The sequence below is a fragment of the Panthera pardus genome, unplaced genomic scaffold (genome assembly GCF_024362965.1).
Source record: "Panthera pardus isolate Hobbes unplaced genomic scaffold, ASM2436296v1 HiC_scaffold_13, whole genome shotgun sequence".
NCBI classification, from domain to species: domain Eukaryota; kingdom Metazoa; phylum Chordata; class Mammalia; order Carnivora; family Felidae; genus Panthera; species Panthera pardus.
Window position 1 is genome coordinate 113,308,768 of NW_026526688.1, and position 19,827 is coordinate 113,328,594.

The 19,827-nt window shown below is 39.7% G+C and overlaps 1 protein-coding gene across 1 annotated transcript in view; it reads right to left on the reverse strand.

Annotated features, from left to right (window-relative positions):
• MCUB (mitochondrial calcium uniporter dominant negative subunit beta) overlaps positions 1-19,827 on the reverse strand; it is a 37,756-nt gene that overhangs the window by 6,968 nt on the left and 10,961 nt on the right. Inside the window, 3 exon segments of the mRNA XM_019417380.2 lie at positions 9,750-9,854; positions 13,009-13,179; positions 13,658-13,733. Coding sequence (XP_019272925.2) covers positions 9,750-9,854; positions 13,009-13,179; positions 13,658-13,733 — 352 coding nt within the window.

The window sequence follows — 19,827 nt, forward strand, 5'->3', positions numbered from 1 at the left end:
GACTGAGTAAGTCGGATTCGATGTTCAGTGAGACAGCCGGTAAGCCCGAGGGCAAAGAGATGTGGGGCACCAGGCCTCACACTTCCAAGGTCGGCCCTGCCCCCAGAGCTCAATCCCAGCAAACAGCCCCTCCAGGCAGGCAGAGGGCTCTCCTCCCAATGGGCTGGCAGGAGAGAGGCCATAATTTAGTCTACTTGGACCTAAAGTCTATGTGACATGTTGGGGTTTGCAGGAGGGAAGGTCAAGTAGAACAAAGAGATGCCCTGAAAACACTTATTTCCACTTGCGCTCTCAAATACTCAACCCAGAAGCAGCAGAAGACCTTTCAGAGTGCTGGCAACTCACTGGACATGAAATTTCCACTTTCGTATTTCTCAACTTTTGCCATCCTTCTCTCTTTGGAGTTAAATACTGCCCTGATCTTTAAAAAGAATTAACACAAGGAAGTTCACAATTGTTGAAATGACAGATTCATTTTAATTTCTCTATACTAGTTTGTATTTGCAAATCCCATAAACTTTACAAACATACAATTAAAATTTTTTTAAATATATATTTTTCTTCAACGAATCTTCAGAGAAATGGCTGACACTGATGCTGGGGTACAAGATCAGCCTAGATCATCTAGTTATACCAGAAAGCTTGAAATACAAATGGGGGTGGGGCGCCTAGGGTGCTCAGGTGCTCAGGGTGCTCAGCCTGAGGGTGGCTCAGTTGGTTAAGTGTCCCACTTTGGCTCAGGTCATGATCTCATGACTCGTGGGTTCAAGCTCCACGTAGGGGCTCTGTGCTGACAGCTCAGAGCCTGGAGCCTACTTCAAATTCTGTCTGTCTGTCTGTCTGTCTGTCTGTCTGTCTCTCTCTCTCTCTCTCAGCCCCCCCCCCACCCCCACTTGTACTCTCTCTCTTTCAAAAATAAATAGACATTAAAAAAAATTTTTTTTAAATGGGGGCAAGTCACAAGGACATGGGAGCCAAGGTGTTGAAACTGTATCAGAAAATGATTAATGACAGCCCCCTGTGTCCTTGTGACTTACTCTCATTTTTTTTGTTGTTGTTAGCATTTTTTTTTAATCTAAATCCCCTCCCCCCACCTTCCCACTCTCACTGACACCTACTAATTCTTGGCTGATGCAGAATTTAGAGAATCTGGCTATAATATGATGACTTTTTGATTCCAGCAGCACTCCCACATTTACCAGTCAGCACTTAGCACTCTAACTATAAACAAGAGCCTTCCCTTATTTATTGATCTGTTTTTGTCATCTATTTATTAAAGCATAGATTTATTAATTCCCTCCTTCTGTGCTCAAGAGTCTGTGGTCACAGCTTACCCAGAACAGAAGTCTCTGAAGCCAATACTGGCAGGAACACTTAAACATAATGGTAGGGGCACCTGGGTGGCTCCGTTGGTCAAGGGTCTGACTCTTGATTTTGGCTCAGGTCAGGATCTCAGGGTTGTGGAATGGAGCCCTGCATCTGGCTCTGTACTGAACATGAAACCTGCTTAAGATTCTCTCTCCCTAAGAGGAGCCCTTTTGCAACTGCTGGTGGGAATACAAACTGGTGCTACACCACTCTGAAAAGAAATATGGAGGTTCCTCAAAAAATTAAAAATAGAACTACCCTACGACCCAGCAATTGCACTACTAAGCATTTATCCAAGGGATACAGGTGTGCTGTTTCGAAGGGGCACATGCACTCCCCCCATGTTTACAGCAGCACTATCAACAATAGCCAAAGTATGGAAAGAGCCCAAGTGTCCATCGATGGATGAGTGGATAAAAAAGATGTGGGGTGTGTGTATATATATATATACACACCATATGGATAGAACTAGAGGGTATTATGCTAAGCGAAATAAGTCAGAGAAAGACAAATATATGACTTCACTCATATGAGGAATTTAAGATACAAAACAGATGAATAAGGGAAGGGAAGCAAAAATAATATAAAAACAGGGAGACAAACCATAAGAGACTTTTACATACAGAGAACAAACAGGTTTCTGGAGGAGTGTTGGGTTGGGGGGTGGGCTAAATGGGCGAGAAGCATTAAGGAGGGCACTTGTTGGGATGAGCACTGGGTATTATATGTAAGTGATGAATCACTAAATTCTAGTCCTGAAACCATTATTATGCTACATGTTAACTAACTTGGATATAAATTCAAAAAATAAAAATAAAACAGTAAAAAAAAAAAAAAAAAAAAGATTCTCCCTCTCTAATCCCTCTCCCCACTTGAGTGCTCTCTCGAAATAAACAAACATTAAAAGAAACAACAACAAAAAAAGCCACAACTGGTGAATTACCGGAGGCTCAATGCTGACGGGTTTGAGAAATAAAAACTCACACACATTTACGAGTGTTACCTCCGGGAGCCCCACCAGGTTCCCATAGTGAAGGTCAGAGATCACACATAACCAGGTGCTCGGAGCAGGGAGAAGGCAAAAAGAAACATTCTGAAACAGCGCTGAGCACTACTCTGCCCACAGCACGGACTCTACCAGAGCCTTATCTTGCTTGGAAGAAGGGCCATGAGCCAACTCCCGCTCAATCTAGCCTTCCGTTCACACCACACATACGGAAAGGAAAAAATAAAAAGGCCAAGAAACTCTTCTGAAGGTTGCAGCGTAGGAACTGCAGCCCAATAAAATACCAGAGATTCAATCTTAAAGTTTATAGAAGGCTTCTCCACCCACCCCCAATACCTTTCTACCACGTCAACAGGGCTACAATTCTGTGCAAGGCACAGGCCCTAAGAAAGAATTTCTAGGGAAACTCAAAGGCAACAGGGAAGAGAAAAACAAGGACACTAGAAGAAACTCAAGCCTCTGATACCTCCAGCTACAGTGAATAGTAAACCATCTCTTAGCCAGAGACACGTAAAAACCTCACACGAAAGACGTACATGCTTCAGTTTCTACCACCCAACACATTGTGTCTGGCTTTCAACAAAAAATTGTAAGGCAAGGAAAAAACCAAAGATATAGAAAAAAACTTTGAAAGGAACCAGAGGAAAGGTGTTCACCTTACCTACAGAAGAACAAAAATAAAAATTACATCGGACTTCTCCCAGAAACTATATAAGCAGGAAGGAAACAAAAACTTCATGTTGAAAGTGATAAAGGAAATCTTCAACTTAATGTCTTGGGCCCAATAACTTTGATGTTTACCAAGGTCAAAATAACTCGGCAAAACCTCAAAGCAAGGGCTCCATTTCTGCCCTGAGCACGCATCGTACATCTGCTTCGTTAAAGAAAATGAGCTGAAAAGAGCATTCTGAACACAAAAGAAAAAGGAAGAAACTTCCCTGTTTCCCCTAACATGAAAGTCCTACAGCCCCACATATACTAGAAACTTTAGGTCAACAACTTTCTGAAATGTCCTTTGTCTAATGCTTCGCAACTTTTTATGTAAAAAAAACCTCAACAATGTAAATAACCCTGCACCAAACATTCTTCTGCCAGAGCTCCCTCCGCTATGTAACCCAGGCAGCTGTCCTAACTTGGACGGGAATAAAACTCTCTTCTGTGCTTTTGGAAATTCTAAAAAGGGTGTTCGTTTTGTGTAGACACGAGAAAAAACACACAAACCTGGAATTCTGTATCTCACCAAATTATCCTTCAAAAGTGAAGGAGAAATGAAGACTTTCTCAAACAAAAATTGTGAGAATTTGTTGCCAGTAGACCTACCTTGCAAGAAGTGTTAAAAGGGAAATAAGATGATATTAGGTCAGAAACCTAGATCTATATAAATAAAGGAATTCAACATTAAAGGAGGAATAAGGGAAGACAAAATTAAAATTTATTTTTCCTTTCTCTTATTAATTGATCTACCAAACAGTCTGTTCAAAATAATAGCAGTAAAAATATACTCAATGATTACAGCTTATATATGAGTGAAATGAATGACAAGGGATGGGAAGAAAGAATTAGAAATACATGATTATTACAAGGTACTTGTACTGTGAAACAGTGTATCTAGTGTTACTTGAAAGTGGATTTAAGGGCTGCTGGCTGGCTCAGTCTGTAGAGTGTGAAACTCGGGAGTTGTAAATTCAAGCTCCATGGTGGGGACAGAGATTACTTATAGAATAGAATAGAATAGAATAGAATAGAATAGAATAGAATAGAATAGAAAAAAGAGAAGAGGAAAGGAAAGGAAAGGAAAGGAAAGGAAAGGAAAGGAAAGGAAAGGAAAGGAAAGGAAAGGAAAGGAAAGGGAAGGAATGGAAGGGGAAGGAAAGGAAGGGAAAGGAAAGGAAAGGAAAGGAAAGGAAAGGAAAGGAAAGGAAAGGAAAGGAAAGGAAGAAAGAGGACTGGGATTAATTGTAAATGTATATTGCAAAATCTAGGGCAACCATTAAAAAAAGTAAAAAGGCATCACTGATATGCTACAAAAGAAAACGGAATCATAAAATGCTCAATTAAAACCACAAAAGGCAGACAAAGACTGGAAGACAAAATTAAGAAGAAAAGGGTCAAAAAATAGACAATAAAAATATGACAGATATTAATCAAATATAGCAATAATCACTTTTAAATATCAATGGGCTGAATCACCAGTTAAAAGACAGATTCGACTAGATTAAAAAACAAGGCCTGGGGCACCTGGGTGGCTCAGTCCATTAAGCGTCTGACTCTTGACTGTGGCTCAAGTCATGATCTCACAGTCCTGGGATCAAGCCCCTTATTGGGCTCTGCGCTAACAACACGGAGCCTGCTTGGGATTCTCTCTCTCTCCCTCTCTCCCTCCCCCAATCACGTGCATATTCTCTCTCAAAATGAACATTAAATAAACATTTTTTTAAATTGAAACTTTTTTTAATGTTTATTTTGAGAGAGAGAAACAGAGCATGAGTGGGGGAGGGGCAGAGAGAGAAGGAGACACAGAATCCGAAGCAGGCTCCAGGCTCTGAGCTGTCAGCACAGAGCCCAACGCAGGGCTCAAACCCACAAACCACGAGATCATGACCTGAGCTGAAGTCGGACACTTAACCAACTGAGCCACCCAGGCGCCCCTAAAAGATTTTTTTTTTTTTTTTTTTTTTTTTTACGTTTATTTATTTTTGAGACAGAGAGAGACAGAGCATGAATGGGGGAGGGGCAGAGAGAGAGAGGGAGACACAGAATCTGAAACAGGCTCCAGGCTCTGCGCTGTCAGCACAGAGCCCGACGCGGGGCTCGAACTCACGGGTGTGAGATCATGACCTGGGCCGAAGTCGGACGCTTAACCGACTGAGCCACCCAGGCGCCCCTAAAAGATTTTTTTAAAAACAAAAACAAAGGCCCAACTACAGGTTGTCTACAAGAAATCCTCTTTAAATATAAAGACACGTATTTCTTTTTTCTGTTTCTTTTTTCGAGAAAGAGAGACAGAGTGCGAGTGGGGAAGGGGCAGAGAGAGAGGCAGACACAGAATCCGAAGCAGGCTTCAGTCTCTGAGCTGTCAGCACAGACCCTGACGCGGGGTTCCAATTCACGGATGGGGAGATCATGACCTGAGCTGAAGTCAGACGCCCAACCAACTGAGCCACCCAGGCGACCCAAAGACGCGTATAGATTAAAAGTAAAAGGAGGAAGGAAGATATATCATGCTAACACTAATCAAAAGCAAGCTGGAAGAAAAACAACAACGGTATATTAACTTAGACTTGTTACAGTGATCATTTTGCAATATATGTAATACTAAATCATTACGCTGTACACCTGAAACTAATATATATTATAGGATACAAATTTTATATATATATTTAAATGAAACTAATATATTATAGGATATAAATTTTATATATATACATATACATGTATAAAGGAAAAAGAAAGCTGGAGTAGCTATGTTAATTTCAGACACAGCAGACTTCAGAGTAAGGAAAGTTGTCGTGGATAAAAAAGGCATTACATAATTACATAACAGAGTCACTAAGAAAACACAGCAACCCTTAACGCTTAGTAATTAACAACAAAGTATCAAAATATGAAACTGATAGAACCACAAGGAGAAAAGAAATCCAGTAATAGTTGGAATCTTTAATACCTATTAGATATGGAGCAATCTAGCCAACAAAAAACTCATCAAGGACACAGCTAAACTCAACAGTACTATCAATCATACAGATAGAATTAACATCTATAGACTATTTCATCCTAAAACAGAAAATACACGTTCTTCTCAAGCTCACATTGAACATTCACCAAGATAAGCCTCACTTGGGGCCACATCCAAAACAAATGCAAAAGAATATAAATCGTACAATATACGCTCTCAGACCATAGCGCAATTCAAATAGAAATCAAAAAGATGGCTAGAAAATCTCAAAATATTTGGCAATTAACACACTTCTAAGTAATACACAGGTCCAAGAAAAAATAAAGAAAAATTAGACAATATTTTGAACTACATGAAAATGAAAACACAACTTACCAAAATTTGTAGGATGAAACAAAGCAGTACTCAGAGGGAAATTTATAGCTCTGAATGCATATATTAGAAAAGAAGAAACACCTAAAATCACTAATCCAAAGTTTCCATTTGGAAAAAAAGCAAATGAAATGCAATGTAAGCAGAAGAAATAAAAATCAAAGCAGAAATCAATGAAATTGAGAACAGATAATCAATAAAGAAAATCAATGAAACTAAAAGCTATATCTTTGAAGAAACCAATAAATTTGATAAAATCCTAGCCAGGCCAACAAAAAAAAGAGAAGACACAAATTACTAATATCAGAAATGAAAAATAGGACATCATTATGGATCCCAGGAACATTCAAAGGATAATAAAGGAAACTATGAATAACTCCTTGCTTGCAAATTTAATAACCCAGATTAAATGGACCCATTCACTGAAAGACAATCTGCCAAAACACACACAAGAACTACTAGACAATCTGAATAGGCCTGTATCTATTTTAAAATTGAATCAATAATAACCTTTAAAAATGCAAAGCACTAGGCCCAGATAGGTTCACTGGTGAATTCTACTCAAATTCTACTCAACATTTAAGTAAGAAATTATACTAATCCTCTACAATCCTTTCCAGGAGATAGAAGCAGAGGGAATAATTCCTAACTCATTCCATGTGGCAATTACCCTAATGCAAAAATCGAACAAAGACATTACAAGAATATTAAAGACCAATATCGCTCATAAACAAAGATGCAAAAATCCTCAACAAAATATTAAGTTGAATCCAACAATGTATAAAAACAATTATACACCATGATCAAATGGGATTTATTACAGAAATGGAAAGTTGGTTCAACTTTTCAATTAAAGCAATCCATCACACCAGTAAGCTAAAGAAAAGTCACATGGTCATACCAGTAAATGCAGAAAAGCATTTGACAAAATCCAATTCCTATTCATGATGAAAACCCTAGCAAAGTAGGAATAGAGGGAGACTTCCTCAACTTGATAAAAACATCCAACATCATATTTATTGGTGAGAGACTTGAAGCTTTCCTGATAAGACCAGGAAAAAAGCAAGGGGTCTCCTCTCACTACTCTTTTCAAAATCACACTGTAAGTTCTTGCTAATGCAAGTAAATAAAAAAAGGATATAAAAGATGAACAGATTGTGAAGAAATAAAAGTGTCTTTGTTTGCAGATGACCTGATAGTCTACATAGAAAATCTGAAAGAATCGACAAAACAAAACCGCTGGATCTAAAAAGCAATTATAGCAAAGCTGCAGGATACAAGGTTATGATATAAAAGTCAATCACTTTATATACATCAACAAGTGGAATCTGGAAATTAAAAACACATTACCATTTACATCGGCACCTAAAAAACTGAAATACTTAGGTATAAATGTAACAACTTATGATCAAAATCTTTATGAGGAAAACTATAAAACTCTCGTGAAAGACATCAAAGAAGAAATTAATAAATCAAGACCTATTCCACATTCACAGGAAGTAGGACTCCATACTGACACGATATTAGTTCTTCCCAACTTCATCTACACATTCAACACAGTCCCAATCAAGATCTCAGCAAGATATTTTGTGGATACCAACAAACTGATTCTAAGGTCAGAAGACCGAGAATGGCCAACTTGGTATGGAAGAAGAATAAAATCAGAGAACTGACACTCCTCGATTCCAAGGCTTACTATAAAGCTACAGGAGTCAAGACAGCATGGTATTGGTAAAAGAACAAACAGATCAATGGAATCAAATACAGAGCCCAGAAACAGACCCACATAAATATAGTCAACTGATCTCTGACCAAGGAGCAAAGGCAATACGATAGAGCAAAGGCAGTTTTTTCAACAAATGGTGCTGGAAGAACTAGACATTCACATGCAAAAACAAACAAAAAGAATCTAGATTCAGACCTTATACCCTTCACAAAAATTAATTCAAAATGCAAAACTATACAACTCCTAGAACACTGGGGAAAACCTAGATGCCTCTGGGTATGATGATGACTTTTTACATGTACCAAAGGCACAAACCATGAAAGAAATAAATGATATACTGGACTTCATTAAATTAAAACTTCTGCCCTACAAAAGACAATGCCAAGAGAATGAGAAGACAAGCTACAGACTGGGGAAAAAATATTTGCAAAAGAGAGATCTGCTAATGAATTGTTACCCAAAATATACGAAGCAATCTTAAATCAACAATTTAAAAAATGGACAACCTGCTTTAAAAATGGGCTAAAGACTTGAACGGACACCTCACCAAAGAATACAGCAAGCATGTGAAATCATATGCCATTAGGCAAGTTAAAAATATAAGCTACCATCATTACACACCCAGGAGAATGGCCAAAACCCAGACACTGACAACCATAAAGGTCGTCACGGATGTGAACAGCAGGAACTCTCACTGCTGGATGGGCATGCAAAATGGTACAGCCATTTTGGAAGAAAATTTGTCAGTTTCTTACAAAACTAAACATACTTTTAACATACAATCCAGCAATCCTGTTTCTTGCTGTTTACCCAAATGAACTGAAAACTTATGTACACACAAAAACTTGCAAATGCTATATACTTACTATATGATACCCACTATAGAACATTCTAAAAAAAAAAGACAAAACTATGGAGACAGTAAAAAGATTACTGGTTGCCAGAGGTTAGGGGGGAGGGAAGGATGAACAGGCAGATCACGGAGGACTTTGGGTAGTGGAATTACTCTAGATGAGACTATAATAGTGGATATATGTCATTATACATTTTTCAAAACCCAAGAGTGACCCCTAATGTCAACTATGAACTTTGAGTAATAATGATGGGCCGGTGTAGGCTCATAGACTGTAACAAATATACCACTCTGGTGCTTGATAGTGGGGAGGGCTATGGGGCAGGGGACAGAGAGAATATGGGAACTATATACTAATCTGCTCAATCTTGCCGACAAACCTAAAACTACTCTAAAAAAAAAAAACAAAAAAAAAAACAAGTCTCTTTTTTTAAAAAAAGAGTTAAGCATTGTACAATACACACTTAGATTCATGATTTTCAGGCCTACTTCTAAGCCTTAATTTCAGATTAAGCATTTCAAGATCCTAAAGTGAAGTTTCAGAAGTGTAAAAACAGTCTATGAGACTAAAAGCCCTGCTGGGCAACTTCTACTGATCATTCATACCCCAGCTAGAAAACCTTAGGCATCAGTTCTCCAAAGCCTTCTTGGTCATTTGGTTAATTTAAAAGATTCTTAGGCTTACTCCCTGTAAAAGTCCCACCACTAAAGGGAAATGTTAAGACAGTTGCACAGTCGTGTTTCTTACCTTTCTTAGGGCACTGAACATCATATGTTATTTTGTTAATGACAAGTTTAAAATCATTCATTAGCAAAATTTCCATTAAAGTGGCAGCTGGAATTTCACGGCCATCTGAAAGAAAATACACAAAGCAAAATTACGTCCTTGTTTTAGAACATAAGAACCATTTTCCAACATATAGAAAAATACTAACCCAGGTCCTTACAATACAGTAGTGGACATTTTCTTTTTGGGGGGCTAATACCCAATACTGTTCCCATGGGGTGGGGGGTGGGAATCCTCCCTTCTTGTTCTACCTCTGAGTACACTAGACAGCCAGAGCAGGCAGGTGCTCCCTTTTCTCGCTGTCAGGGAAGCTGGGATCCAGGTGGATGTTCCTGGCGAGACTGTCTCTGCCAAGGTCATGTGAAGATTCAGGGGAGATGGGAACTCTTCACAGCACAGCCAGAGCACTGGAGGTGTCATGGGGGTGGGGGTGCAGATGAGTGGAGCCCATCAGGTGGATCTTAGGCTAAGTTGGATTTTGCGCACATCCTCCCTCGCTTCCTGCCTTCTTCTGAGCCTGGCTTTCTGTCAAATGCCAATCTCCAGAGCTGACACCTTCCTCTGCTCAGCCAGAGTCCATTATCTGCTACATACAGCTGTGCCCCTGACTGGAATGTGTAAGGCACACAGGTAGCATTTAAAAGCCTACTTTTAAATTATTAGAGGCGACTGATTTGTTAAAACTAGGTGGCCAAATACATGGCCAACCATTACCACACAGGGCTCCCTGCTGTTCTAGCTGGGGAAAGGTGAATAGAGGCAAAGCTTCTAGGGGATGGGGGTGCTAGGGACGGTAATAAACATAATCAAACCTAAAGGGTAATCTGCTTGTGTGCAGTTTATTTTATGGAGTTAGAAAGTGGTAGGAAAGATTCTAACAGTAATTTCAAATATCCTAGGAACAATTCAGAAAAAAAAAAAAAATCTCTTGAAAAATTTTAACCTCAGCGTGCTTTGCATAAGCTCTCATATAGCCTAGTTTGTATTATATTTTTGACCTTTAATGTAATCCAGGTTTTAAGAAAGCAAAAAACTGGCGCTGGGTAGGGGTTTCTCCCTTTAGAACAGTCCACATAGAAGTGATATAAAGTCCAGGACATGTATCTTCTCCTAGCGTGGCATTTGCCTGGCTACATTCAACCAAAGCTATTTCAGCTACATTAATATGCATGACAACAGTAATGCTGCTTGTAAAATTGGGAAGAACCCGGCTGTCTGCCTCCAGTCTGGCTCTCTGTAGTTCTTTTGTTCCAGAAGGCAGCGAGTCAGTTTGCACCTGGGTCTGTTCCTCGAATTTGGCTGTTTGGGTTCCTGTTCATCAGCTGGGGTGACATCATTTTCCCAGGAATTGCCAAATAATTCAACCCACACTATGGGCAAAACTGTGACAAGCTTCGAACACTCTTTTCAAGCCCAAATTAAATGCAGGCAAATTCCACCCACACAGCCTCTTTTTTTTTTTTTTCTAAAGATCAGTAACCACCCAACCATTTTATGTGACTTTGCAAGTGTCATTTAAAAATTTACATTTAAATGACTTCAAACCTGCTCCTTAAAATAGGACTATAAAAAGAAATCACCTGAGTATGGTTTCTCAGTTGAAGTACTACATTATCCTTTATACTAATACAGGAACAGCAAAAGACTGATGCAAAAAAAACACTTCGAAGGGGCTAATGATGCAGCCTTGCATTTCTCACCTATTCTTGGGCAAGTATCGATTTAAACCCCAATACAGTGTTTTCACTCAGTCCAAAGAGACATTTTTCTCTAAGATCTCCAGTCTTTTCCTTTGTGTTTTATGCTTCGAAGCTACTTAGGTTTTCAGAAACAAGCTGGGTATACACTTCACTCACTGCTTTCACCTCGCTTGTATCATTCACTCACGGGGTGCTTACAGGGTACATACTACCAGGCGAGTACTGTGCTCAGTGCCCCACTGGGCTCACACCTGCCTGCTCTCAGGAGCTTAGGAAGGCAGGCGCGCTGGCCCTGTAGTGATGGTCCACGGGTGTTCAGGGCTCCCGTGACGGTTCAGTCTAGTTCAGGGATGAAGTTTTAGGTCACAGTGGCCACAGGACTAAAACCTTATTCTCTAATCCTGGTTTCATCAGGAAGAAAGCTCCCCTTCCAGTTAAATCCAAAGTACTTACAACAGCCCATAAAAAAGCTTTCCCTAACCTGTCCCTCTGATCTTACCTCCACCCAGCTGCCTCCTTTGCAGTCACAGTGAGGCTGGCTCCCACAATGGGGCCTCTGCCAGCTGAACTTCTCCCATCTACACAGCTCCCTCTTCCCTTCCAGGTCTTCCCTCCAGGGTGACTTAGCGGGCACCCTCCCCACCCCCGGAACCCCACCTCCCCTAAAGCATCTCCTCCCCATACCTCCCCCCCCAGCCCCCCACTCTGAAAGCACCTCCTGCCACAGCACACAGCCCCCCACTCTGTGAGCATCTCCCCCTCCACCACACTCCCCCACACCCCCCATTCGTGGGCACCTACCACCACACTACACTCCCCCGCTGGAGAGCACCTCCCTCCCCACCACTGTCCCCGCTCTGCTCTTGCTTGGCAATATTCATTATCTGACATACTGCATATTTTACTTCTTTATCTTTTTCTTTCTCCTCTTAAAATACAACCTCAATAAGAGCAGGAGGTTTTGTGTTTTTTGTTTTGTTTTGTTTTGTTTTAATCTCTATTGTTCTTTGCCTCTGGCACCTAGCACATTGCCTGGCATATATTAGATGCTCAATCTGTTGAGTAAATAAATTCTTAATTTCTATTTTTCCAACTTCTGTATCTATACCTTATTTGGTTCTGAACTTGGAGAGGGAAGAATATTTATTTCCTTTTCAAAACTGCAACAGTAATCATTAACACTTTAATAAGTTTATTCTGAGCATGTAACACTACAATAAAATAAAAATGAAAATTTGGTAATTTATCTCTATTTGTAGCCTCTGTGTCATTAAAATTTTCTCAGAAAAAACCTTGGGGCTAAGTTTATGAAATAAGTAACTAAAACGTACATTAAATTTATCCCATTAATTTTTTATTCAACAGAGTTAATTTTTTTATATCACAGATATACAAAAATGGACACAATAAAGGTCAATCATTTATTATATAATGAATTAAAGAATCAACTATCTAGAACAGAAACAAAACAATGGTTCAGAAGAAGAAAAAAAAGACAAGTTGAAAAAATATATATATACCTGCTGTCAAGATGGCTGCAGTTTTGACACCTTTGTCTTCATTTTGTAGGTCCCGAAGGAATGAACCAACTGTTGATAACATTGGTTTGACCACAAATTGACAACGCTCTTTTCTGGATGGCAAAGTAAGGGTTATCAGGGGAAGGCCATGTCTATAATTAACGGTTATTTCTGTTAAGGAAAAAAAAGTAGGAATACAGGAATAGGTAAAATTTAGTTTTTAAAAAACAACTTTAAAATACAAGATTCTATAGGAACGCTTAAATATGGAATTCATAACCCTCTGAATTCCTGTAATAATGCACTACTATAGGGCCTTCATTATACTACAATTTACATATTCTCTAGCATTCTATAACATTTTATTATAATTATCTGCTTAAAGTCTTGCCAGGTGAAGAGTTAAGTTCTTCAAGGCAGAAACTTTCTAATTCATCTATAAATCCTATGATCGATGGGGTGGAAGTTTGCCAAAAGACATCAGAGACATTATGGCAGCAGAGAGGGAGGAAATGAACTAAGGGTGGGGTGGGGAGAACATGGAGGGGCATAAGAAAGTCCTTTTTGTTCAAAACCCATATTTCTCCTTTTATTTGGAAAAATGGAAACACATTAGCGTAGGAATCAAAGAAGTGATAAGAAAGCTTACCATCAGGGGGCACCACTGTACTATAAAGATGTGATTGACTGTATTTTAGATTTCCACACAGCTTCACACACAAAACCTGTAAGAAAGTTTATTTCTTCTTTAGAAAAAGTGGGAAAGTTGAAATAAGTGTCTTTACCAGAAGATTTTTTTTTTAACCTTACGGGACCAGCATGATAAAAACTTCAGCTTCCCAGATAAACCCCTGGAAAAGCTCACTACACCTTTCTGACTGCTTTCTTGTCCCATATGGTAGGCACTAGCCACATGTGACCATTAAAATTAAAATTATCGCTAAAAATTCAGTTTCTCAGTATCTTTGCACATTTCAAGTGCTCGAGAGCTCCGTGTGCCTAGCGGCTACCATGCTAGCACCGAAACAGAACATTTCCATCATCACAGAAAGTTCTACCTGATAGAATGGCTGGTCCTAAAACATCTAAATGGCCACTTTTCTATGGAACATGTTTTAGCATTGGTGCTTGCGTTTACAATTGTACTGGACCCAAAGGAAGGCCAGATGACATCATGGTGCACTATGTGCACAAAGACACTGTGGTAGTCAGTAGAAAGAAAGGGCACTGAAAACCCGGTTCACAGGCAAAAGAACCTGTTCCAGAAGAATTAGTACCATGGTCACAACATCCAGTTTTGTTTCGTTTTGTTTTTTATTGTATCACCTTGCGAAGAGTTTACTAGCAATAAGTTTTCCAGTAACTATGCAATGAAGAATTCTTTTCCAAATTGGATTTCCAACCCTTCATTTACGTGAGTCGGCACTGTTAAATCAGGTAGTTAAAAATGTGCTCACTGCTATGAAAAATGAAACAATGAGTGACTCAAATGATGTTTCCATTATGCTCAAAATCAAAACAAAGTTCTCAGTAAGTGAAACAAAACATTCAAATATATATTTCTAGTATTAGGGGTGCCTGGGTGGCTCAGCTGGTTAAGTGTCAGACTTCAGCTCGGGTCATGACCTCAGGTTCATGAGTTTGAGCCCCGTGTCGGGCTCTGCTGACAGTGAGGAGCCTGCTTCAGATTCTGTCTCCCTCTCTTTCTGGCCCTCCCCCCGCTGTATGCTCTCTCAAAAATAAACATTAAAAAAACCCAAATACAGGGGCGCCTGGGTGGCGCAGTCGGTTAAGCGTCCGACTTCAGCCAGGTCACGATCTCGCGGTCCGTGAGTTTGAGCCCCGCGTCAGGCTCTGGGCTGATGGCTCGGAGCCTGGAGCCTGTTTCCGATTCTGTGTCTCCCTCTCTCTCTGACCCTCCCCCGTTCATGCTCTGTCTCTCTCTGTCCCAAAAATAAAAATAAAAAACGTTGAAAAAAAAAAAAAATTTAAAACAAACAAACAAACAAAAAAACCCAAATACATATTTCTAGTATTAAACACAACACAGGCTATTAGTTACAAGATATCTGTCATATTAAGACTTCATTTGAATTTTATTTCTAAAAATAATACAATGAAAAAGAAAAAAAATCTGATTATTTCTTAAAACAGATGTAGCTCTCAATGAGTAAAGATATGCAGAAGTTTTCCAAGTTTGCATACTGGATGTTGTACTACTGTTTTTTTGTTTCCTACTACTTTTAGTTAAAGTATAAGAAACTAAGAAAAATATATCCACTTGAAAACACATCACAATTCTCTACCAAAATACTTCTTTAAAAATATTTAATGATATAGAGGTGCCTGGGTGGCTCATTCGGTTAAGCTCCGACTTCGGCTCGGGTCACGACCTCACAATTCATGTGTTCGAGCCCCATGTCAGGCTCTGTGCTGACAGCTCAGAGCCTGGAGCCTGCTTCAGATTCTGTGTCTCGCTCTCTCTCTGCCCCTCCCCTGCTTGTGCTCTGTCTCTCAAAAATAAATAAATGTTAAAGAAAAAAAAAGTAATATAAATGCATTTAATGATATGATTCTCTATGTATAAAAGTCTAATAAAAATGTAGGGCATAAAAATTAAAAGCCTTTCCCTTACCTCTGCACCATCCCACAACTTCCCCCAGAGATCATCGCTGTTAGTGGTGATAAAGACTCTCTTCTTGACTAAACTTTAGTCCAGCTCCTCTAAGCCTGATGGAGCCCCATCCTTGGGCATGTCCTCTAAGAACCCAGTTTTAGCAAGAATCCTGTCAGTTTAGCCAGAATCCTCCCCCCCCCCCCCGATATCTAATCAAATTCCTCATTCCCCACAATCCCCCAGGTATTGGTATTATCTGATCATTCTAGTCAGGCTTCAGCAAGAATCCTGGTAGGTCAGTTTAGCACAGAATTACCCTATCCTGGTAACTTTCCATCCACTGCTCCTACCGCCACCTCACCTTGCTCCTTGGAAATAAATTCCCGTTTTTTTCCTTGTTGTATTCAGACTTGAGCCCATCTCTCCCCCCACTGCAAAACCCCACTGCTGTGGTCTCCCTGAATAAAGTCTACCTTACCATTCTTCCACAAGTGCCATGCATAATTTTCTAACAGTGATTTGGCATGTATCTGTCCAGACTTTTTTCTATAGATGACCACTTTTACATACTAAATTTTATGCTAGGGTCTGTATAAAGCCAGACAGTCTATGAGTCAGGTTCCTAGATGCCAGTGATAATTCCTCATCAGGAAGTACCCATTATCACTTAATGTGCTGATGAAGTTTCTGGTCTACTATGGAGGAAATCATTTTAGAGGCAACCACTTGTCACCCAGGAAATGCTGAAAGGCAGAGCAGCCAGAGAAAAATACCAAGGCTTTCTCAAGCATGTGTATGCCTCTAAGAATCGCCTGAATAGGGGAGCCTGGGTGGCTCAGTGGGTTAAGAATCCAACTCTTTATTTCAGCTCAGGTCACGATTTCATGGCTTGTGAGATTGAGCCCTGCGTCTGGCTCTGTGCTGATAGTGTGGAGCCTGCTTGGGATTCTCCGTCTCCCTCTCTCTGCCCCTCCCCTGCTCGTGTGCTCACTTGCTCTCAAAATAAATAAACATTAAAAATTTTTAAAAAGAGCGGTGCCTGGGTGGCTTAGTTGGTTAAGCATCCAATTTCGGCTGCTTAACCGTGATCTCGCGGTTCGTGAGTTCAAGACCCGCATCGGGCTATGTGCTGACAGCTCAGAGCCTGGAGCCTGCTTTGGGTTCTGTGTCTCCCTCTCTCTCTGCCCCTCCCCCGCTCGCACTCTGTCTCTCTCTCAGAAAGAAACAAACATTTTTAAAATTTTAATAAAAAAGAAAGTGTTGGCGGGAAAAATGAAAGTGAAAAAAGGAAAGAAGGAGTAAAGGGAAAAATAAGGAAGAGAGTTAAAAAAAAATTTTTTTTAAAGAATCACCTGAATATTCCAATACCATCTGTTGTTAAGAAGATAGGGCTTGCTAAAAACACAGATTCCTGGACTTCACCCTGGGATTCCTGATCTAGTAGGTCTGAAGTAAGGGTGTGAAGATTATGCTCTGAGTCTGAGTAGCTGAGTTCTAGGGGACCCTCCATGGCTTTCAGGGAACTATGTGAAATTTCTGCACAAAATCATTTTGAATACCAAGTGTTTAGTGCTGGGTCAAGGGTTACTGCCTTCAAAGGACACTCAGTATCATGACAAAAGAGGACTCGGGCTTCTCTTCAGTATGTATTTTTCCTAAATATAATTCTAATCACTTTACAACCTGCTGAAAACTCCTTAGACTTCAACAGCCTATGTAAAGTAGAAAGAACAGTGGCCCTGGATATGCAAAAACTGGGATTCTAAAGTCAATTCAGCCACTTAACAGCTGGGAGATCACAGAAGTCATAGGGCTAACTCTGCTTTGGTTTTCTCAAGGGTTAGGTGGGAATTCTCTACCTTGTAGAGCTGGTATAAAGATTAAGTGAAACAAAGTATAAGGCACAGTTTATGAGTTCAGCAAGGGCAGTGTGGACCAACCCACCTCCACAGCTTTATCACGTACTGTTCTCTTACAGCACGAACTTAGGCCGCAGTGAAACAAGCCAAGAGCCATGGACTTATCATTAAAGTGCCTTCTTTATCCACTTCTGCCTAGCAAATCCTGTCATTCCCTCCAGGTCCAGCTCAAAAGCCATTTCTTCTTTAAATCTTCCTGCAAGGTGATGGTCTCCTGGACAGAACACAGGCTTTGCAGTTAGAACAAGTTGGAATCCAAGCTTCAAGATATACCAGCTCCCCTGATCTTTGACAGGCAGAGGGTGCAGGAAGACATGGGTTATGAGAAAGAGGAGACAGCTCTAGTTTGAAGAGGACAAAAGGAAATCATTAATATGGGAGAGGTTTGTTTGAGCCTTCAAGTAAATGGGCGCAGACGTTAACAGAAAGAAGATATATAATGAGCATGTGTTGGGGTCAATTAACAAGATTAGACTTTTTCTAGAGCTCTGCCATATTTTAGATTAATTATCTTTATTACTGTTAATAAAATCAAGATGCAGTTTCCATTCAAGATGGTGGTATAAATTCACACTTAAGGGACCCCTCTGTTCTATTCAAAACCATCATACATATCTCCTTGTACCAGAAACAAGACAGAAACACAATGTGACAAGCGAGGCCCAAGTGGATAGTCAGCTAGATTCTGGGTCCTATGGAAGAAAGTGTTTCAACAGAAAAATGTACCTTGTCTACAGCACACTTTTTCAAGTTAAGACACTCTGGCCCTTGTACCGGTTTGGAGCCATTCCGCAACGATCTGTAAACCACAGGTAATTAACGGATAAGTATATAAATTTCGTCCAATCTGGTAGTGATCCAATTGACTACTCACACACACCCCTAACCAGTTTTATCTCTAACTGCAATTCATTTTAAAATTATTTTTTCCATCTAATTTTGTGCACTTTTCATTCTTCCTTTTGGCTGAATATAACATCTGCCTGGTTCCTTTACTTCCTAAGAGTTAAGTAAATTCTTTAATATGTGTTCATTTTTATAACTCCGTGACAGTCATATTTTTACCTTTTTTTCTGAAAATTGTAAGAAGTACCTGAGAGTTTGACTCTTTTAGGGTAGAAGGAACTAAAAGCAACCCATGGCATGCCTTCCAGTGATATTTATTTATTTATTTTTTTGATAGTGAGAGGGAGCAGGGGAGGGGCAGAGGGGGAGGGAGAGAATATTAAGCAGGCTCCATGCAAAGCATGGAACCTGATGTGGGGTCTTGATCTTATGACCCTGAAATCATGACCTGAGCTGAAATCAAGAGCTGGACACTTAACTGACTGAGCCACCCAGGTGCCCTAAGCCTTCGAATAATCTAATGACTTGATCTGTGGAATCTCCAATAACGCTGCAACATTCCAGTACAGGGATGTTAAGATGGCAATTTAAGAGCCGATTCTGGGCTCTGGCCATAGGATCCCAATTTTAAGCAATGTAAAATTACTAGCCAGAAGGGGTGAGTACAGAATGAAAAATAAACTCCTAGAGTCTATAATCCAAAATTCTAATTTATGAGAAATTAAATGCTAAGAAAGAACCAACAAATTTACTTTGAAGATTAATTCCATTTATGGAAAATAAAAATGAGAGTCATCCAAAACAGACTTTAATGTAAATTATATTTAGGGTCTTCAAAGAGATAAAAGGGAGAATTAGCTTCCAGAAAAATCAACAAAAAAATTATCATACTAAACTAATAGAAATAAAACAAGAAACTACGATCAACTAATTAGAATTTCTGGAAACAGAAAAATAACTCTACATATGTGTCAGAAAGCCAGATTAATGGACTAGAAAAATATTAGACTGGATAAAATCAATAGAAAACTAATGAGCTAGGCAATATTTCACCAGGCACAGCACAGAAGGATACAGAAACTTTAAAAAGGAATTAATTTTCACACATTACTGGCAAGGATGTAAAATGGCACAACCATTCTGGAAAACCTCTGGCAGTTTTTTGGGTGACCCAACAATTCCACCCGTAGCTGTTTACCCTAGAGAAATGACAACAACCTGTACAAATGCTATTCCCTTTCCTCCCACTAGAGTGCATGCTCCCTGGGCACAGACAGGGAGGTGGTCCAGTTCATGGCTGTATGTATCCCCAGCACCTGACACACAATCTAGGGGCTCAATAAATATGTTAAATAAACATATGAATATCTCTAAGGTGCTAAGGGAAAATAACCATCGACCCAGAACACTATACTCAGGAATATTTACTTAGGGTTG